Source organism: Artibeus jamaicensis, unplaced genomic scaffold, assembly GCF_021234435.1.
Source record: "Artibeus jamaicensis isolate MK-2021 breed Jamaican fruit bat unplaced genomic scaffold, CSHL_Jam_final scaffold_1283, whole genome shotgun sequence".
Taxonomy (NCBI): domain Eukaryota; kingdom Metazoa; phylum Chordata; class Mammalia; order Chiroptera; family Phyllostomidae; genus Artibeus; species Artibeus jamaicensis.
The window spans coordinates 11,387,755-11,406,094 of NW_026522028.1; the positions used below are offsets into that span (position 1 = coordinate 11,387,755).

Below are 18,340 nucleotides of genomic sequence, written 5' to 3' on the forward strand. Positions count from 1 at the left end.
ACAAATCCACAACCACCTGCCAAAATAGGGATGACTCTCACAACCATAATATTGAATGAAAGAAGCCAGGTACATAAGACTATACACTACATGATTCCACGTCTCTAAGATATTTTTAAAATAGGCAAAGCTAACCTGTGGTGTTCGGAGTCAGGGCAGTGGAAAGGGCACAAGACAGAGGCTGGCCATGGCTGGTGACTTGATCTGGCTGCTGTGTGTGGTTAGTTTGTGCAAGTTCCCGAAGCCACGTACTTAGGATAGGTGCATGTTTCTAATACGCTTTAGTACAAACATGACAGATATTCTGACCACGGCAATGGAGAGAGTATGTATGCTACAACAGATTTCCCGTTTCCAAACAATTCTAGTAGTAGGCTGATAGGTAACACTCTAAGGAATGGTGTCCGATCCTATCTAAAATTACAAGAGCTTTAATGTGTTCGGGCCTTCCAGGAATCAGTATATCCAGCCCCAAAGAGAGCATATGTGAGCCCTTGAACTAAACTTGCCTTATTTCTAGGACCAGTCAAGCCCCAGTCAAGTAATCTGTGAACTAAAAATCAATGGTTCCCAGTCTATATATATATATATATATATATATATATATATATATATATATTTTTTTTTTTAAACAAGGACCTGGTCTGGAGTTTCTAGACTCAGAAGGAAGTGGATGGAATTGGTAGCTTGCAAGACTGCCTTGGAATAGTCCTGCTGGAGGGAAAATTCTAGAAAACAGCTGGCCCCAAGCCACTTAGTCATATCTTTAAAGGGAAGAAAAATAGAAGCTGTAATTAAAGCTATTTATTAGAACCCTCCCTATATTTGCCTATTTCTTTATGAGAGCTGGCTAACTTCATCTACAAATCTTCCATAATCTTTCAGGATGGAACCCCAAAGAACTATACGTAGACAGCCAGTAGAGGAAGGGTCGTGGAAAGAAGACAGGTATTTCTCAGATTGGTGGGAGAGCCAGGTGCAGGAGCAAAGCAATCACCTGACTGACAGACTTAACTCCTGCCATTGTTGTTTTTTTTAAGATGTTATTTATTTACCTTTAGAGGGGAAGGGAAGGAGAGAGGGAGAGAAATATCAATGTATGGTCACCTCTCATGTGTCCCCTGCTGGGAACTGGCCTGCAACCCACTCAGGCATGTGCCTTGACTGGGAATTGAACCACAATCCTCTGGTTCGCAGGCCCACTCTCAATCCACTGAGCTACACTAGCCAGGGCTAAAATGCTGTTTTTATTAAATAACTCATCCATTTTGCAGAATCAATCTTTGGACCCTCTTTCTTTGGAAAATCTTTCTTCTTTGGGAGATCTTTTCTTTGGTGGCTCAGAAAAAAAAGGTTTTATTATTGAAATAGCATCTAGCAAATACCTCAAGCTGAGACATGTTAGAAATATCTGTACTTCCATCCAACTGTATAACAAACCTCCCACACTGCATAATTTATTCTAATGCTTGTTTCTTCCAATCTTCAGCAATGTTTTCTATATGTTGTCTAAATATATTTGCTGACAAAGGAATGCATTTTATTTTGACATTAATTTTTTTCTACACATTAGAGCAACCAGTTTTACTGTGGCATGAAGAGCAGGTTTGTCTCTGACGAATCATGGAAACTCAAATAAGGCTTCGAAACATTTATCATTACATGTAACAACAGGATTTTTCCAACTACAGGACTATCACATGCCTTGAAACCTTGCTGAAAAAGTCATGAGGCTTGTCTCCATGTTCCGGATGCTTTCTTTTTAAGGATCAAAGTAATTACAGTCATTTTGTGCCATCATTAGCCAGTATCTCAAGGTCCAATATGTGTTCCAGGTGAGGTTTAATGCTAATAGTAGCAGATATTTCAGATTGTCCTCTTTGTGACCATTTTTGACTCAGCTGTTTTCCTGCGAGGTCTGATTAGGTCACCACCTAGTAATGTGGCAGGCGGGGAAGTCGTGCAGGGTGTCAAAGGGCCAGCTCCTGCCACTTTCCTGTTTGCTCCTTCCTGTGTTTGCTTTCCTATATCATTGCAGGAAAGGTTTTAAGCCACCTGCTGATCTTGTAAGTGTTGAGTTAGTAGATAATGCAAGTAGGTAATCTAATCTACAGATTTACTTATCCAGGCCTAGGTGAGCTGTGTTGTACTGCAATAAGCTAAAAATAAATGAAAATGCCAGGGAGCCAGGCCCTTTTTCTCTATCATGTCTTCCCTTCTTCCTTGAGGACACCTTGTGGACTTTATGAGGTATAGATGGGGTGCCAGTGTGAGTCCATATGTTAGAATTAAATAGCAGTAACGCTTCTTGTTTGTTTTGTTTTTTTTTTAACATGAAAAGGAAATATCTAAGTATTGCTGTCTAACAGATTGTCTAGATATCTACAACACCCTGGTCTTGGGATTCTAAATCTTGCCCGTGGATCCATCCGGGAGGGAGACAGCTGCATTTTCAGGCTGCATGTTTGGCTCCTTGTGGAAATGTTTTTCTGAACTGCATTTTGATGCTGGGGCTCAGTTTTGCCTGGAGGGCACTATCAAGACAAATATAAAACATGGGATTGTCTGTATCCAAGCTGTTTGGGGGGATATCGTGTCACTATGCATCACTCAACCTGCCCCTTATGGAGGCACCAGGGGAGGAATTTCTATAAAGTTTTGCATCGGGAAATGCTGAGCTTCTCCTTGATAGTGGTTTTGATTTTTTCCTCTTCCTTTCTTCTCCTCCTCCCCCCTTTGTTCTTCTTCTTCTTCCTTTTTCTTCTTTTTCTTCAGTACGATATTAACTTACTCTTCCTCTTTGCTTTCACTGCTGAGAGCCTGAAGCCACTCTGGCCCTCCTCTCTGAACTACAGAGGACCATGATAGGTGTTCCCGTGGGCTTATTTCACCCCTGACCCCTCATATCTTGCGACTATTATTTTAAACTTTCAAATTGTATTTTTTAAGGTCACCTCAAGTACTTTGGGGATGGGATCTGAATAAAAGATTGTTATTGGTATTCATTATAAATTCCTTGTGCTCAATTGCTGAAGAAAAAAATGATGTAGGGTTTAAAATTTTTAGCTCTAGGTAAGGATGATTATTTTCTATTGTTAATAGCAGCTATTCATTTCATTGATCTAAGATGCCATTAATTATAAGATGAACTTCCATTTTAGAGGGGTTAAAATGTCAGAAAATTGCCAGCGCTGATTTTAAGATATTTCTTGTAAGATCCCCCTTCTAATCTCAGGGAGGTTAAAGTGTATGTGTGTGGGGGGGGGTGATGTACCCTTTACAATCAATGAAATGGGGTATATTTTTAAAGATTTCATTTATTTATTTTTAGAGAGAGGGGAAGGGAGGGAGAAAGAGAGGGAGAGAAACATCAGTGTGCGTTTGCCTCTCACAGGCCCTTTACTGGGGACCAGACCTGCCACCTAGGCTTGTGCCCTGACTGGGAATCGAACCAGTAACCCTTTGGTTTATAGGCCAGCACTCAATCCATTGAACCACACAGGCAATATGCACTTTAAAAAGGCTGTTTAAGTCCTAGTTGGTGATGCACTTTAAAACGGTTATTTAAGCCCTGGGTGGTGTGGCTCACTGGATTGAGTGCTAGCCTATGAACCAAAGGGTCACTGGTTCGATTCTGAGTCAGGGCACGAGCCTAGGTGGCAGCCCTGGTTCCCAGTAAAGGACCTGTGAGAGGCAAATGCACACTGATGTTTCTCTCCCTCTCTTTCTCCCTCCCTTCCCCACTCTAAAAAATAAATAAATAAAATAAATAAATAGACTATTTAAGATAAATTTTAAACTATGCTATTGTTTTGCTTTTAATGAACTTCAAAATACTTGTTCTCAATAATAGAAAAAATGAGCAAAGGACAGCTCAATCTTAGAAGAAAACACAAATGACTAATAAACAGTGGAAAAATGTTCAATCGTTCTTGTAATCAAAATAATGCAAATTGAAACAGCATGATACCATTTTTTGGTCTATACAATTGACAACAACAATACTCAGAGACAGTGAGATGGCAGCAAGAAAGGTGCTTTCATACATTGTAATGTCAGCATAAATAATGCAGCTTTTGTAGAAGGTAATTTACCAATATATGGTAAAATATTCTTCAAATATTTATATTGAAAATATTCATACTCCGTCTCCAAGTAATTCAGCTCCTAGGCCTCTATCCTAAGGAAATAATCAGAGGTTTAGAATTATATTTAGAATGTTATTTATTTATATTAGTAATGCATAAACAACTTAATATCCAACAATAGAGAAATATTTAAGTAAATTTTGGTTTTCCCATTCAATGGGCTGGGTTTTTTTTTTTAAGATTTTATTTATTTATTTTTAGAGAGGGGAAGGGAAGGAGAAAGAGAGGGAGAGAAACATCAATGTGTGGTTGCCTCTCACATGCTCCAAACCAGGAGCCTGGCCCGCAACCCAGGCATGTGCCCTGACTAGGAATCAAACCAGCAACCCTTTGATTCACAGGCCCGCACTCAGTCCACTGCGCTATACCAGTCAGGGCTGGCTTCAATGGGCTGTTTTATAGCTACCAAAATTAGTGAGAGTTATATGGAAATATCTGGACCTCTTGCTCATTTGGCTGTGACCCTATGACTGCTCCTCCTCCTCCCAAAATAGCCTGTTCTTTAGAACAAGTAGTGAGGCTGGAGAGAATATTTAGATAATATGATACAATAATCATGACATATTGAGTGAAAAGAACTATCTAGGCAGTAGTAAGATTCCCAAGTTGTTAATATGTATATGTAACATATTATAACGCCTGAAAAGAAATGTAGAAAATGTTAACAATGGTTGTGTTTGGGAACTAGAATTCTTGATGAATCTTACTCTCTTCTCTTTTTCCCCCTAGTTTTTATAATATGTATTATGATGATGATAAGAAAAATTGATAAGTATATTTATTTGAGTTCCATTTTTGTCGACAATCATTCTCTCTCCATTGACTTTGGCCAGAGGGAAGGGGGTGAGAGGCTGGGTGGAGGTGGGCAAAAGGGGGAAAATGGGGGCACCAATAATACTGTCAATTATAAAAGTGAAATTTAAAAAGCTATATCTGAAAAAATAAATCCCCCCCCACTCAACAAATGTTTATTGAGGAACCTTCTTTATGCCAGGCCCTGTCCTACGAAGTGGGTATATAGCAATGAATAGAACACACCAAGTCCCTGTTTTCTTGGTGCTTCTACAATCACCGGGGAAGACCAGCTATAAATATCACAATGGCCAAGAATGCACTGATTCAGTGTGGGGCCTATGGTCAACTATAAGATCTGCTTTGTCAGCCCTGCTTGGTGTAGCTCAGTGGATTGAGTGCAGGCCTGCGAACCAGAGTATTGCGGTTCGATTCCCAGTCAGGGCACATGCCTGGGCTGCAGGCCAGTTCCCAGCAGGGGATGCATGAAAGGCAACCATACATTGATGTTTCTCTCCCTCTCTCCTTCCCTTCCCCTCTAAAGATAAATAAATAAAATCTTTTTTAGAAATCTGCTTTTTCTTTCCTCTGTCTTCAAAAGAGTAAAATACGCTGATCCCAACTAAAATCCGGCTTTCAAAATATGTTCAGAGATGTGTAAATATAAGCATAACAGCATGAGACAGAGATCAGATGTTGTAATGTCTTCTTTTTTAAGATTTTATTTATCTTTAGAGGGGAAGGGAAGGAGAGAGGGAGAGAAAATCAATGTATGGTTGCCTCTCGTGCATCCCCTGCTGGGAACTGGCCTGCAACCCAGGCATGTGCCCTGACTGGGAATCGAACCTCAATCCTTTGGTTCGCAGGCCTGCGCTCAGTTCATTGAGCTACATCAGCCAGGGCTGTAATGTCTTTTTATAACTTTTGAATTTGTGGTGCTGAAGCTGGTGAGTGCAGAAACAAAAGGCCTACCTGGGAGAAGTTAGGGTTTTCTGCAGGTCCCTGCTCATGTCTCTTTTGCACACCCTGATTCATATGTTCCGTCATTGTAAAATTCTGTTCTACTGGAAGGCATTCTTGAGATGGTTGTGACTATTACCTCTGGGGGATTCACTTTTCAATTAATCTCTGCACTTCTAACATGCCTTGTCAACATTTGCCAGTTAACATTTAGTAAGCTTGGCATATCATACTGTTACATATACCATCCAAGTCAAGGCTCTGTCAAGACACAGACGCTCACCATAAAGAGGAAATTTGAGGAAAGTCTAATAAAGGGACTATTTACAAAGGCATGGGCAGGGTTAAAGGAAACCTCAGGGGATAGTATGTACCCTTGTCCTGGAAGCATTGAGGGGTTGCCACTCTTGGGTGTGAAGAGGCAAGGGGAGACTGTGATTACTAGAACTCCACAGAGTGCTCTAGAAAAAGGGACCCCTCACAGAAGCTGTGGGTTTCATTAAAAGGACGAGACCAACATACTGCCTCCTAGCAGGTAGGAAGCCAGGGAGACAAATACCCTGAGCTCACTCTTGTCTGCCCTCCAGTGTTTTGCATGCACTTCCCATGGACCCAACCCAGCTGGAAGCAGGAAGGCAACCAGAGTTGCCTGGTGCAGCCCATTCGGGACACCATACAGAGAAGCATAGAGAAGGGTAGGAAGAGAGTGGATTCTAGAGAGGCAAAAGGGAGATATTAATCACACATACATCATTTCGTTTACTCCTCACAACAGCTTTATGAAGTAGTTTATGTTATTATCCCCCTTTTATTAATGAGGATACTGAAGATTATAGGGGGTAAGGGTTTATAGGAACAAGTATAAAAGACACATGGACAAAAACGAGGGTGGGTGGAAATGGGAGGGAAGGGCGAGGGCTGGGTGAGTGGGCTGGGATGGGAGTAAGAGACAGAAAACTGTACTTGAACAACAATTAAAATAAAACTAAGCAAAAAAAAAAAGATTACGGGGTTAAGAACCAGCACTTTTCTAAAAATCTAATTTAAAAAATCAAATGGGTTGAAGCTAGGATTTGAACTCAGGTCTGAGTGGATTGCCTCACTGTAGTTAAGAACAGATTAGCTTAAAAAAGCAGTTCTGTGGTTGGCCATCACTAGCAGCAGTACTAGGCTAAGTTCTGATTCAGTGATGGGCTGGCTGTCTGATTGATCCAGTTGTCAGTGATGCCTACTACATAAGTACAGGTCCTACCGACCATTTTTTGTGCTCAAATAATGCTTGCATTGTACATTTTACGTAGCACCTAATAGCTTTTGTTCTAATATTTGACCATGTCCAGGTAAACACATTCCGCCAGTGAAATGCCCAATAACTAATGTCTTCACATTTATTTTTTAATAATCTTTTTACTAATGTTCAAATACAGTTGTCTCCATTCTCCCACCACCACTTTCTCTCACCCCACTCCATCCACCCCCACCTCCCACCCTCAATCCTAGCCTCCTTTGACTTTGTCCATGGGTCCTTTATACATGTTTATTAATGACCCTTTCCCTTCTCTCCTCTGTTATTTCCATCCTCCCTCCCCTAATGTCTTCACCTTTAAAAAGCCTGATGGGAATATAGCTTTGGTATGTTACTATGGTGCAGTTAACATAACCAGAACTTGCATGACAAATAGGCAGCATATTCACATGCAGTGACTGGGTATCTTAAATTAGGTAGAGAGCGTGTAGCTCCAAGTCTATGGCCTGGCAAGATGCATGCTCGTGTGAGGTCCAGGGCACTGGGCCAGGGTTTCTTAACCCTTTAAGGGTTAAGAGAGCAAATCCTTGCTCTCTTTGGCCAAACCTAAAAATTTCATATGTCACCCCAGCTGGTGTGTGTCTTAGTGGATTGAGTGCCAGCCTGCAAACCAAAGGGTCACTGGTTCGATTCCTAGTCAGGGCACATGCCTGAGTTGTGGGTCAGGTCCCCAGTAGGAGACATGATAGAGGCAACCACACATTGATGTTTCTCTCCCTCCCTTTCCCTCTCTCTAAAAAGAAATAAAAAATCTTTAATAAAATTTCACATGCCTCCCCAAGCCAGAAGTTGGAATACGGCTTCCTGGGGGAGGGGGACAGGATACAGTCTACTCTCTGATGATCTCTACCTGTCCAGAGGCTTCATTTCTGTGGCTTGTATGTTGACCAGGGTACAGTTTTTCCCAAATGTAAAATTGTTGAAAATTAAGCATGCCTTTTCAAACCAACACCTCTTCCTATTCTAAAATGGCCACCCTTCAGCTTTGAGGATTGCTGCCCCAGAGCCAATTCTTTTCCTTCCTTTCTTATGTATCTCCTCTGTTTATTCACCCTGCAAACATCTATATCAAAAGAAACACAGAGAATGTGCTAGTAAACACTTGACAGTCTGATCTGGGTGATTTGGACTCTAAGCTGAGGCTTGCCATAACTATATGTAAGTCATCTAACGCATTTCACTAAATCTGGGTAAAAATATGGTCACATGTTTTTGGTTTTTTGATTGTTTGCCCTCTCTTTTCTAATTATCAACAAGTCCACTATCTTCTTTTTGAGGCCCCTTCATCCTAACTGTTTAAGAATCCTGAAAGTTTCCGCAGTTAAGGGAGCCAAAAAGGTAACTGAGTCTGAGAGATCTACTGCTGCTGTTGTTTCCTGCTGCCACTTGATGTCGCTGTTGAAGAGAGGTCTTGTACCATTCAATGGAGATAGCACCTGCTTTACCCAGTTGTGGTACAAATTAAATGAGCTAATACAATTCAAGTGCTTAGTATATAGATGGATATCCATGGCACTAAGGAGGCACTCAGAGATTTAGTTTTATGTTACTGGGCCCCAGTTTAATGCCTACCCAGAGGATCTCTGGAACCATCCCAGCTGTAGCAAATAGTGAGGAACAGATGGAGGCCTGGGTCCCCTGCAGGCTGGTGTAGAGTCCGGAGGCCAGGGTGGACCAGCCCCGCCCCTCTCTAAAGCCCCTGGCTGTCTTAGTCCCATTGTTCTGAGGTTGGTGTGCCTCTTGTAGGTGGAAGAGACAGAACCTGAGTCATATAGAATTCCTTGTAAATCAAATGATTTGTTCTGGCTCAGAGAAGGAGTAGTTCTAGGGTGTTCAGACTAAAAAAAAAAAAACCAAAACAAAACAACACTGCCTCAGCTCACAGGGTGGGTTGGTGGGAGCTGGGCCTTAACCAAGGTCTCCCTGAATGCAGAACTTGACTTTCAACCCGGGGAAGTATTCTGCCTCATTTTGGAAGGCGATGTTCTGGAGAGCAAGGCTGTGGCTCTTTTATTTTTACATCCTCCCCATTCCAAGTATGGTGCCTTGTATATACCAAGAAATACCCCTTCTCCATGTCAATGGCTGTTACAGATGCTCAGGTGCTTGTAAGCACACATGTACATGTGCACACATGCACACACAAACATACGGGCTCTTTCTGCCTTCCATCTCTCTGCTTCTCCCCTTTTCCTACTTCTAGGCCATAATAATTAAGAACAAAATGCACAAAAAAGGACAAAATGCGCAGTGCATATAAACCTTTTCTTCATCTCTGAGTAGCTATTGTTGCTTTACAACTTTCTGTATTTCTGCTTTAATTACCATGTTTCACACCCTCTAGAGTACACCTTGGAAAATGACAACACCTTTGACTTTATGACTTGAATAAGCTTTGTGACTAGCACATAAAATATCCCTAAATAATAATTTTAGATCATGTGAAAAAGAGTCACTGTTCACATATATTAAAGGTTAATGATCGTGCACCTGAAACCTGTATAAATGTGTTAACCAGTGTCACCTTAATAAATTCAATAAAAAGGAAAAAAAATTTAATGAAGCATTAACATAAGAATCCCATTTGCTAATCTGTTTACCTATTTGGGCTGCGTCCTGGAAGGTCATTCAGAGTCAATTTGCTTGTTTTTATGGGGAACTACATTATCTATAATGTCATAATATAAAGTATTATATATTATGATATATAATAATGAACTATACTAATAGCAGTAATAATAATTGCCACAATTTATTGAGTACCAGGTACTTGACATAATTATCTCTATTTTTCACATCAACCCTGCCAGACGGGTATCCATTTTATAGATAAAACTGAAATTCAATTAAATTAAGGAACATCCTTTTAAGAATACACAAGGGCAAATACATTTCTTGCTTGAGTAACAGCACCTGCTAAGGGGGCAATGACAGGCCACCCATGATGTCCCTTACCACTCCTCGTCCCCCCACCAGCCACAGCTGGTGGGCACCTGATTCCATGCAGGCTAATTGTGGTTGTGGCCTGGTTGGAACACATGAGCTTGGCTAATCTGGGTCTCCCTTAGGAATTTGAATGGGGAGACATGGAAAGAAGCAGTAAGTTGGTAGGAGCAGGAGATGGGACGAAAAGGCTCAATCTGAAACAGATGAATGAGTGTTAGGAAGGGGGGCCAAGGAGCCTGTGATGCGCCCCATTCAAATCAAAGTTTATGGGGCAGTGGAAGGCACACAGAGACTTAAGCACAGTGGAAGGATATAGGATGAATGGGTATGGGACAGAAAGAATCACATGCAGAGAGCAGCCAGGTCAGTGCGGAGCTCTCTGGGGCCAGGTGCTGCCCCTTCCCCCACCCTCCCAGTTTCTTTGCCAGGTAGCCCTAAAAAAACCCGTCATCCCTTGAGCTAACTTTGGTGGGTGTCAGGTCATTTCAACCAGGAGAGCCAATTGAGAATACACAGCCTGTAAGCGCTGGAAAAGGGATTGGGACCTCAGTTTTGTGGCTATGGAGCCTCTGTTCTTATCACTGTACCTCTTTGGCATATTATGAATGTTGCCCTGGCCCACCATGGCCCACCATGGCCCACCATGGCCCACAAGGTCACCTTAATGTACCTGAAAAAGAACCAGTAATGGACTCAAGTTTCCTGAATCCATGTCCCCAGTTTTAGTCTGCTTTTAGAGGCCTGAATGGGATGGTGGGGGTTAAGAGTCTTGGGTAATTGGGAGGTCTCCAAACAACTCTGGGGCAGGACTCCAGCTTCCAGGGAGGAAGATGCTACAGTGCAAGTGAGTGGGAAGGGGACAGGACGGGTTCTTGGCAGTATAGAGCAGAACAGGGATTCCTCCCGTATGGGAACTGGTCTTATCCCTACCTGCACCCCCAGTTCTAAGACTGGGCCTGACATATACTTGAATGAGCATTTGAATAAGCGAATGAATGAGTGAATGAATAAATGAATGGCAGAAGTGGGTCACAGCCCCTCTTAAAATGTGTGGATCATTCTTCCATTGAGTTTTGCCAGGTTGAGGAACACCTGTGTCTATCTCTAAGAAGCAATCTAGGCAATAATATGAGTAATGTTTACAGTAACTTCAGCTTAAAAAATACCAAAGCAGATATAGTGACCAGGATAATGATACAGTTCAAAGATCACGAATGGACAACTCTGGATTGCATTTGCCCTCTTTACAAAAACACCACACGCTCTGTCTTCCTCTGTCTGGAGAGAGTGAGGTTTTCATTTTAAGAGGCTGACTAAAAAATGCAGAGCCACTTCCTGGGCATGCTTCCAAGTGACTACATCTCTCTCTCAGCGCTCCCCAGAGCCCCAGCCCCAGCTGCCTGGGGCGGGGCCTCAGCCGTTGGTGGCTGTTGGAGCTACCACAGGAGTAGTTATCTGCAGCCTGCCAGAAATACTGTGCTTTTTAGATTCCAGGGAACAGATAACGTCTTTGGCCTTTGCACTGAAGAGACATCAGATCTTGTGATTGGCCAAGCTGCTGTGTGTGAAATATATTATGTCTCTCATTGCTGAGTATGGCATTCCTTCCAGATGAGTACCCCAGGGTGTGGGTAAGTCTTACTGCTTGAAGCCTGCCCGTACTGGTTGTGAAATATTCAAAGCTGAGCATTGTGACTTTCCAAGGGCATGACGTAGCATACCTCCTAAACCTGCTGAGCCTCAGTTTCCTTTTCTGTGAAATAGAGATGGTATTACGCAATACTATAGAAGGGTAGAAGGAGCTAGCCATCACAGGGTGTTTGTGAGGCCTAAAAGAATTAATATGTCCAGAGTACCTCATCTGGTACCTGGCATATAGTAAACACAAACGAGCTCTTATTATTTCCGAAGCAACAGTTTTTAAAAAAAGGTTTCAGTGCCAATGTCCCTGTTTTTATTTCTAGCAGTACACTATTTCTCTAAAAGACTCAGCGGATAAATTCTACTTCTTGATCGTACCTGTGTAGCCAACAGAAATAAAACTGCTGGGGAAGTTAGTGCCTACGGAAAGTTTGTCAGACTGTATCCCCTTTCTCTTTTTCCCTTCTAGACTCTGACTGCTCCTGCTCCATTTGCAGACGAAGTCAGCTGCCAGTGCCAAGCGCCCCATGAAAAACTGACCATTGCTCAAGCCCGCCTAGGAACACCAGGTGAGGCTGGACTTCCCCTCCAAATGAGCCCTGTCTGGACATCCAAAGTAGCAGAAAGGCCCGTGATTATTGGAGCAGCACTCGCTGTCATTCAGAGTTGAATTTAGAGATTATGACACAGTGCAAGGATAACACCAACAATAATAGACGTGACAAAGCAAAGTAGCCAAGGAAAAGATACGGCGAGATGTCGGTGTTGGAGCCCCAGGTCTGCCATGTTCTACAGTCTTGGGCAAGTCACAAGAAAGCTCTAAATCTGTTTCCTCATGTGTGAACAGGGACGATGGTGATACCATCTTCGCAGGTTTTTGTGACAACTAGACTCGGTTAAAAACTCTGAAGCATTTTTTAAACTGTGGAGGCTTATACAAACCTAAGCTGCATAATTAGTACTATTTTTTTAATTAGTACTATTCTTAAAAGTCTGTGTTGTGAAAAGGTTTTTCCAGGTGTGCCTTAAATTAAAGAGCTAGGAGTTCATTCTTTCACTCCTTTCGTGGATACCAACCAGAGCTGGACAGGGCAGAGATTTAAAAAGAACTATAAGGTACTGCCTCTGTTTCCCAAGAGCTTAATTATAAAGAGACAAGACAACCAGATACGAAATAAACCCACCAGTAGCATGCATACATTTAGGGCAGCAATTTTCAACTGGCGTACTGCAAGGATTTTTTTTTTTAAGATTTTATTTACTTATCTTTAGAGGGGAAGAGAAGGAGAGAGGGAGAGAAATATCAATGTATGGTTGCCTCTTGTGTGTCCCCTGCTGGGAAATGGCCTGCAACCCAGGCATGTGCCCTGACTGGGAATTGAACCGCGATCATCTGGTTCACAGGCCCGCGCTCAATCCACTGAGCTATACCAGCCAGGGCTGCAAGGATTTTTAAAACTTGCAATATCTGACTATTTAGTCAGGGGCACTGACCTCTTTTCCCTTAGATTCTCAAATGAAAAAAAAAACAACTGACAATGGCCAATGCAATAATAGCTGGCAAAAAAATATTTTTTAGCGTGCTGCAGAATTTTAGTAATTAGTTTATGTGGCCATGAGATGAAAAAGATTGAAAATCATTGGCTTAGGGGTAAAATCCTACAACACAGATGAAAACTGATGGTTTTAAGAAAGGCCGATTCATTTGGCCTGGAGCAGTCAGGCTATTTCAGCTGATCCTTTTGGAAGAAGTAAGATTTGGACAATGTGGGCAGAAAAGGGAAAGGTATTATGGCAAGTGGAACAGGAACAGTGAAGGTGTGCAAGTAGAGAGCTGTGCAGTAGTAAATGAATGCTATTCCATTTGGTTGGGATGGAGTGGAAAATCAGACTGATTAGCCCTGTAAGATGGCTCCAGAACAAACATCCCAAGTTTAATAGAATCCATGGGACAAAGGACAGTCTCCTTAATAATAACAATGGATATTTATTAACTGTTTACTATTAAGTTCCTTGCTTGTATCATGTCATTTCACTGTCAACGCTATGTGGTTAGTACTTTTAGCATATCATAGGTGAGGAAATGAAGGCTTTAGAGAGGCTGTGATTTCGCACAGGATTAGTCAGCTGGTAAGTGGCACTGGCTCTCATCCTTGAGCACGCATAGAATCACCTGGAGGGCGTGTGAAAACACAGATGGCTGGCCCTCACCCTCGATGTCTCTGATTCAGTCCAACTGGGGTGGGGCCTAAGAACTTGTCTTTCTAGCAAGTTCCCAGGTGATACTTCTGCTGAAGGACCACACTTTGAGAACCACTGGTGAGTAGTGAAGCTGAGATTTGATTTGATCTCAAACCTCTTTGTGTTTGAGCTTGCTCTCAGCCATGACACTGCCTCTTCTTTAAGAGTACAGTGGGTCCTTTAATAAAGTCATTTTCCTCAATGTTGCTTCGTTATAACATTGAAAGAAGGAGCTCCTACCCTTCCTATCAGCATGGATGGAAGTGGAGAGCATCATGCTAAGTGAAATAAACCAGGTGGTAAAAGACAAATACCATATGCGCTCACCTATAAGTGGAACCTAATCAACAAAACAAACAAACAAAGAAAAAACAAATGAGCAAAATACAACCAGATGAAACAAGGAACAGACTGAATGTGACCAGAGGGGAGTGGGGAGGGGGATAAGGGAGGAAAGAAGGGAAAGGGACTAAAGAATAAATGACCCACGGACATGGACAACAGGGCAGGGATTGACTCTGGGAGCGGGGTGGGGGTTGGGGGCAGGGGAGAGCAATGGGGGAAAATTGGGACACCCGTAATAGAACAACAATAAAAAAAAATAAGATGCTATGGGAACCAAACTCTTCTTTATATCAATTAGCCAATGGTAAAACTGGTTTCATTATACAGTGTTTCACTTAAAGTCACAGAAGCTATTGATGATGTTAAGTGAGGACTGCAGCTTGGAGAGGGTGAGGTGAGGAAGAGAGCAGGCCAAATTAGTAAGCTTTTTTGTTACTTTTTTGGGAAAGGCGAGAAGTGGCTTGGGACAGTAGTTCACAGCAGCTAAACCACTTGTTCCCCCCATCCTTCTGTGTGCAGCAAATCACCTGATAAGTTTGTTAAAGAAGCAAATTTCCTGCTGTCTCACCACCACCCCTCAATCTGGGTTGAGGCCCAGGCATCCACATTTTTAACAAATAGCCTAGGTAAATCCAAAAGATGAAATGAAAGTCCAGGTAGTTGTGAAGAGAACAGATCTGACCTAAAGTTCAAGGATGAGCTTTAGGCCCAAGGAGAAAACAAAACTTTTTCTAAGGAAACGGAAGCCAAGTCTAACTTAATCTAAATCAGCCGGGTGCTTTTTCCTCCGGGGTGTCCAACCTTCTGGCATCTCTGGGCCACACTGGAAGAAGGGTTGTCTTGGGCCACACATTCAATACATTGCGATACATAATCACGAAAAAATCTCATCATGTTTTAAGTAAATTTATAATTTTGTGTCAGGCTACATTGATAGCCATCCTGGGATGCATGCGGCCCACAGGCCGCAGGTTGCACGCCTCTGCATGTGTCTCATTTAGTTTTTGCAAAAACTGTGTGTGATGGATATGAGTGTATCCTTTCTACAGATGAGGCAAATGAGATTTGGAGAACTGAAAAGTTATTTGCCACATTTCCTAGCTGACTGGGTAGAGCTAGGATTTGACCCCAAAGTATCTTTTACGTCAAAACCCTGTTTTGTCCTCCACATCAGGCTGCCCTGTGGAAAACAAGCCACAGCAGACCATGGAGGTCAGAGAAAACATGATCAGGTATTGAACCGGAGGTTGGAAGGTATAGTAACAAGACGGGCAGAAAGTAGCTGTGATCTTCTGCAGTGGCTGAGTTGTCTGTTGTACTCACTGTTGTTTCACCTGTACTTGGAGGTGTGCTTGTCAAGTACTGTGTGTTCAGTGAATATTTCGTGAGTGAATGAATGAATGGAAGTTTGGGACAAGAGAAGGAGCCTGTTTTCTAGAAATAGAATTAGCCATGGCTGGTGTGGCTCAGTGCATTGAGCACCAGCCTGCAAACCGAAGGGTCACTGGTTTGATTCCCAATCAGGGCACAGGCCTGGGTTGCGGGCCAGGTACCTAGTAAGGGGTGTGCAGGAGGCAACCACATATTGATGTTTCTCTCCCTCTCTTTCTCCCTCCCTCCCCCGCTCTTTAAAAATAAATAAAATCTTTTAAAAAGTAGAAATAGAATCACAGAAAGCTGGTCTGATGCTTTGAGCCAGCATCAAGCTAATTGGGTGAGATCGGGTGCCTGCACACTGCCTAACTGCCATGCAGTTTAAACCCAGAGAATAAAGCTAGAATAAGATAGTGTTTCATTTTGAAAGAGCTGCGCGGTGGGCTCTGTTGAACATGGGTCACTGCAGGAGGAGTGAGACAGAGGAAAGCTGAACTCCTAGTCTTAGAAGAGAAGTTCTCCCCTCTTATTTCAGGTGATGACCCTGGGAAGTTATTCAAGAGAATCTTGAGATGGGCACCTAGCTGGGGAACTTCAATTAGAAATTCCTTTATTTAGAAATGTTAGTCCTTTCGTTACCTGGAATGCTCTGATAACCATTGTTTTATTAGAGCAATGGTCCTCAGATTTCAGCATGCTACTTAGAATCCCCTGGAGGGCTTGTTAAAACAGGCTGCAGCTACTGATCAGACAGGTCTGGGGTGGGGCTCAAGAATTTGCATCTCCAAGTTCTTAGAGGATGCTGATGCTGCCTGTCCTGGGACCACTCTGCAAGAACTGCTGCTGAAGAGTAACTGTTGATAGTAGATGAAGGGAGTGACAGGAAGATTATCCTAAATAATTGTTGAAGTATTGTACTGTTACTAGAAAAGCTCAGAGCACATTTTTTAAATCTTGCTGTTGTACTGCTCTTTAAAGAAAACGAGAAAAACATTACTTTTTTGAAGTGTTTGGTAATTTTCAAGAGTAGTAAGCAATTACCTTTTTGTGGCACTGTCTTGAGCATTCCATCAAAAAAGACAAAACAGACCCGCACTAGGGGTTTATAATGTGCTTCAAGATTATAGTTATAACTGAAGTCTTTCACTATCTTTTCCACTAGCCCTATTTTTATGACTCAATACAATTGCCTACAATATGTTTCACAATCTTAGATCTGCCCAAACAAAGGCTAGCATATAAATTCTAAAGGAGGTAATGACAAACTCTGGTCATAGCTCTGAGCTTCTGGGCCTCATCAGTAAGGTCACAAGGATGATGAAACATCACGAAAAATAGTAGGGCAGTCAGAGTCGGCACCTTTGACCTTAGCTTAACTAGTCCAGTTGTGGAGCTATGCATCTACGGGGTTTAGTATGTGTCCTGAGACAGAGAGAATCAGTCCTCTGTCTTGTGGTAAAGGAAAAGTTCAAGTGAGCATTTCGTAGGTTCCTTTTCATCAAAAGGGAACTCAGTTCCAATTTCCTGTTTTCCTTCTCAGAATGGGGATTTATATTAGTCTGTTTCCACAGTGTGTAGAGTTTCTAAATTCATTTTTCAAAAGTTACCTTAATGATTCTTGTTTTGTTTGTGTGCCACCTATACTATTATTTATTTAATTTTTCTTTAATGTTCTCTTTTGTTAACTTTAATGTATTTAAAAAGCGAACATCGTTATCTATTGAAAATAGTATTGCTGGCTTTAGAAGGGAGGTATAAAGTTTATATAAAACTATGTAAACTTTATAGAATATGTAACTGTTAGGTTTTAAAGGTTAATTTCTGTGCCACTTTTTGCGCATCAATTGTATACAAAAACAATACTAGTTACCACAACTGCTGGGTGTTGGGAATTCATAGGTTGGTTGTATAACACTGTAAACTGCTTAATTTGGCTGAGCTTCCATTTGTTCCTCTATGAAATGAGAATATTAAGTCCACTCTACCTACTTTACAAAGTTGATGTGAAGATCAAGTGAAATATGGGTTTTATAAGTCATATATACTTTTAAGGCATTATTTAAATGTAGGTTGCTAATAGCCATAATAAAAAATGAATAACTACCCTTTTTTGTTGTTACCTGAATCTGAAGTAATACCAAGAAATAGCATAACCTGTAAGTGTAGGCTTAACTTTTAAACCAACACCAAACTGATTTCCAAAACAATTGTACTATTTTACATTTCGACCAGCAATGTGTAAGAGTTCGTTACTCTATAACCTCACCAATACTTGATAGGTATGGTCAGTATTTAAAAAAATTTTTTAGCCATTTTAGGGGTATGAAGTGGCATATCATTATGTCCTTAATTTGTATCTCCCTGATGACTAATGATATTGAGCATCTTTTCATGAGCTTTGCCATCCATATATTTACTTTTTGGGGTGGAATGTTCATTTTTTCCCCCTTTTAAAATGAGTTATTGGTCTTATTGAGTTTTGGGAACTCTTTATATATTTTAGATACAAGTCGAATATCTGATATATTTTTTTGGAAATATTTTCTCCCTATAAATTGCCTTTTCATTTTTGAAGAGTGTAAGTTTT

At 41.6% G+C, this 18,340-nt stretch overlaps 1 protein-coding gene across 2 annotated transcripts in view; it reads left to right on the forward strand.

Moving 5' to 3' along the window:
• PCYT1B (phosphate cytidylyltransferase 1B, choline) overlaps nucleotides 1-18,340 on the forward strand; it is a 101,853-nt gene that overhangs the window by 33,842 nt on the left and 49,671 nt on the right. For both annotated transcript variants that reach the window (XM_037142931.2, XM_037142930.2), the window contains exon 2: nucleotides 12,263-12,362. In XM_037142931.2, the coding sequence (XP_036998826.1) occupies nucleotides 12,263-12,362 (100 nt within the window). The remainder of the gene's footprint in view (nucleotides 1-12,262; nucleotides 12,363-18,340) is intronic.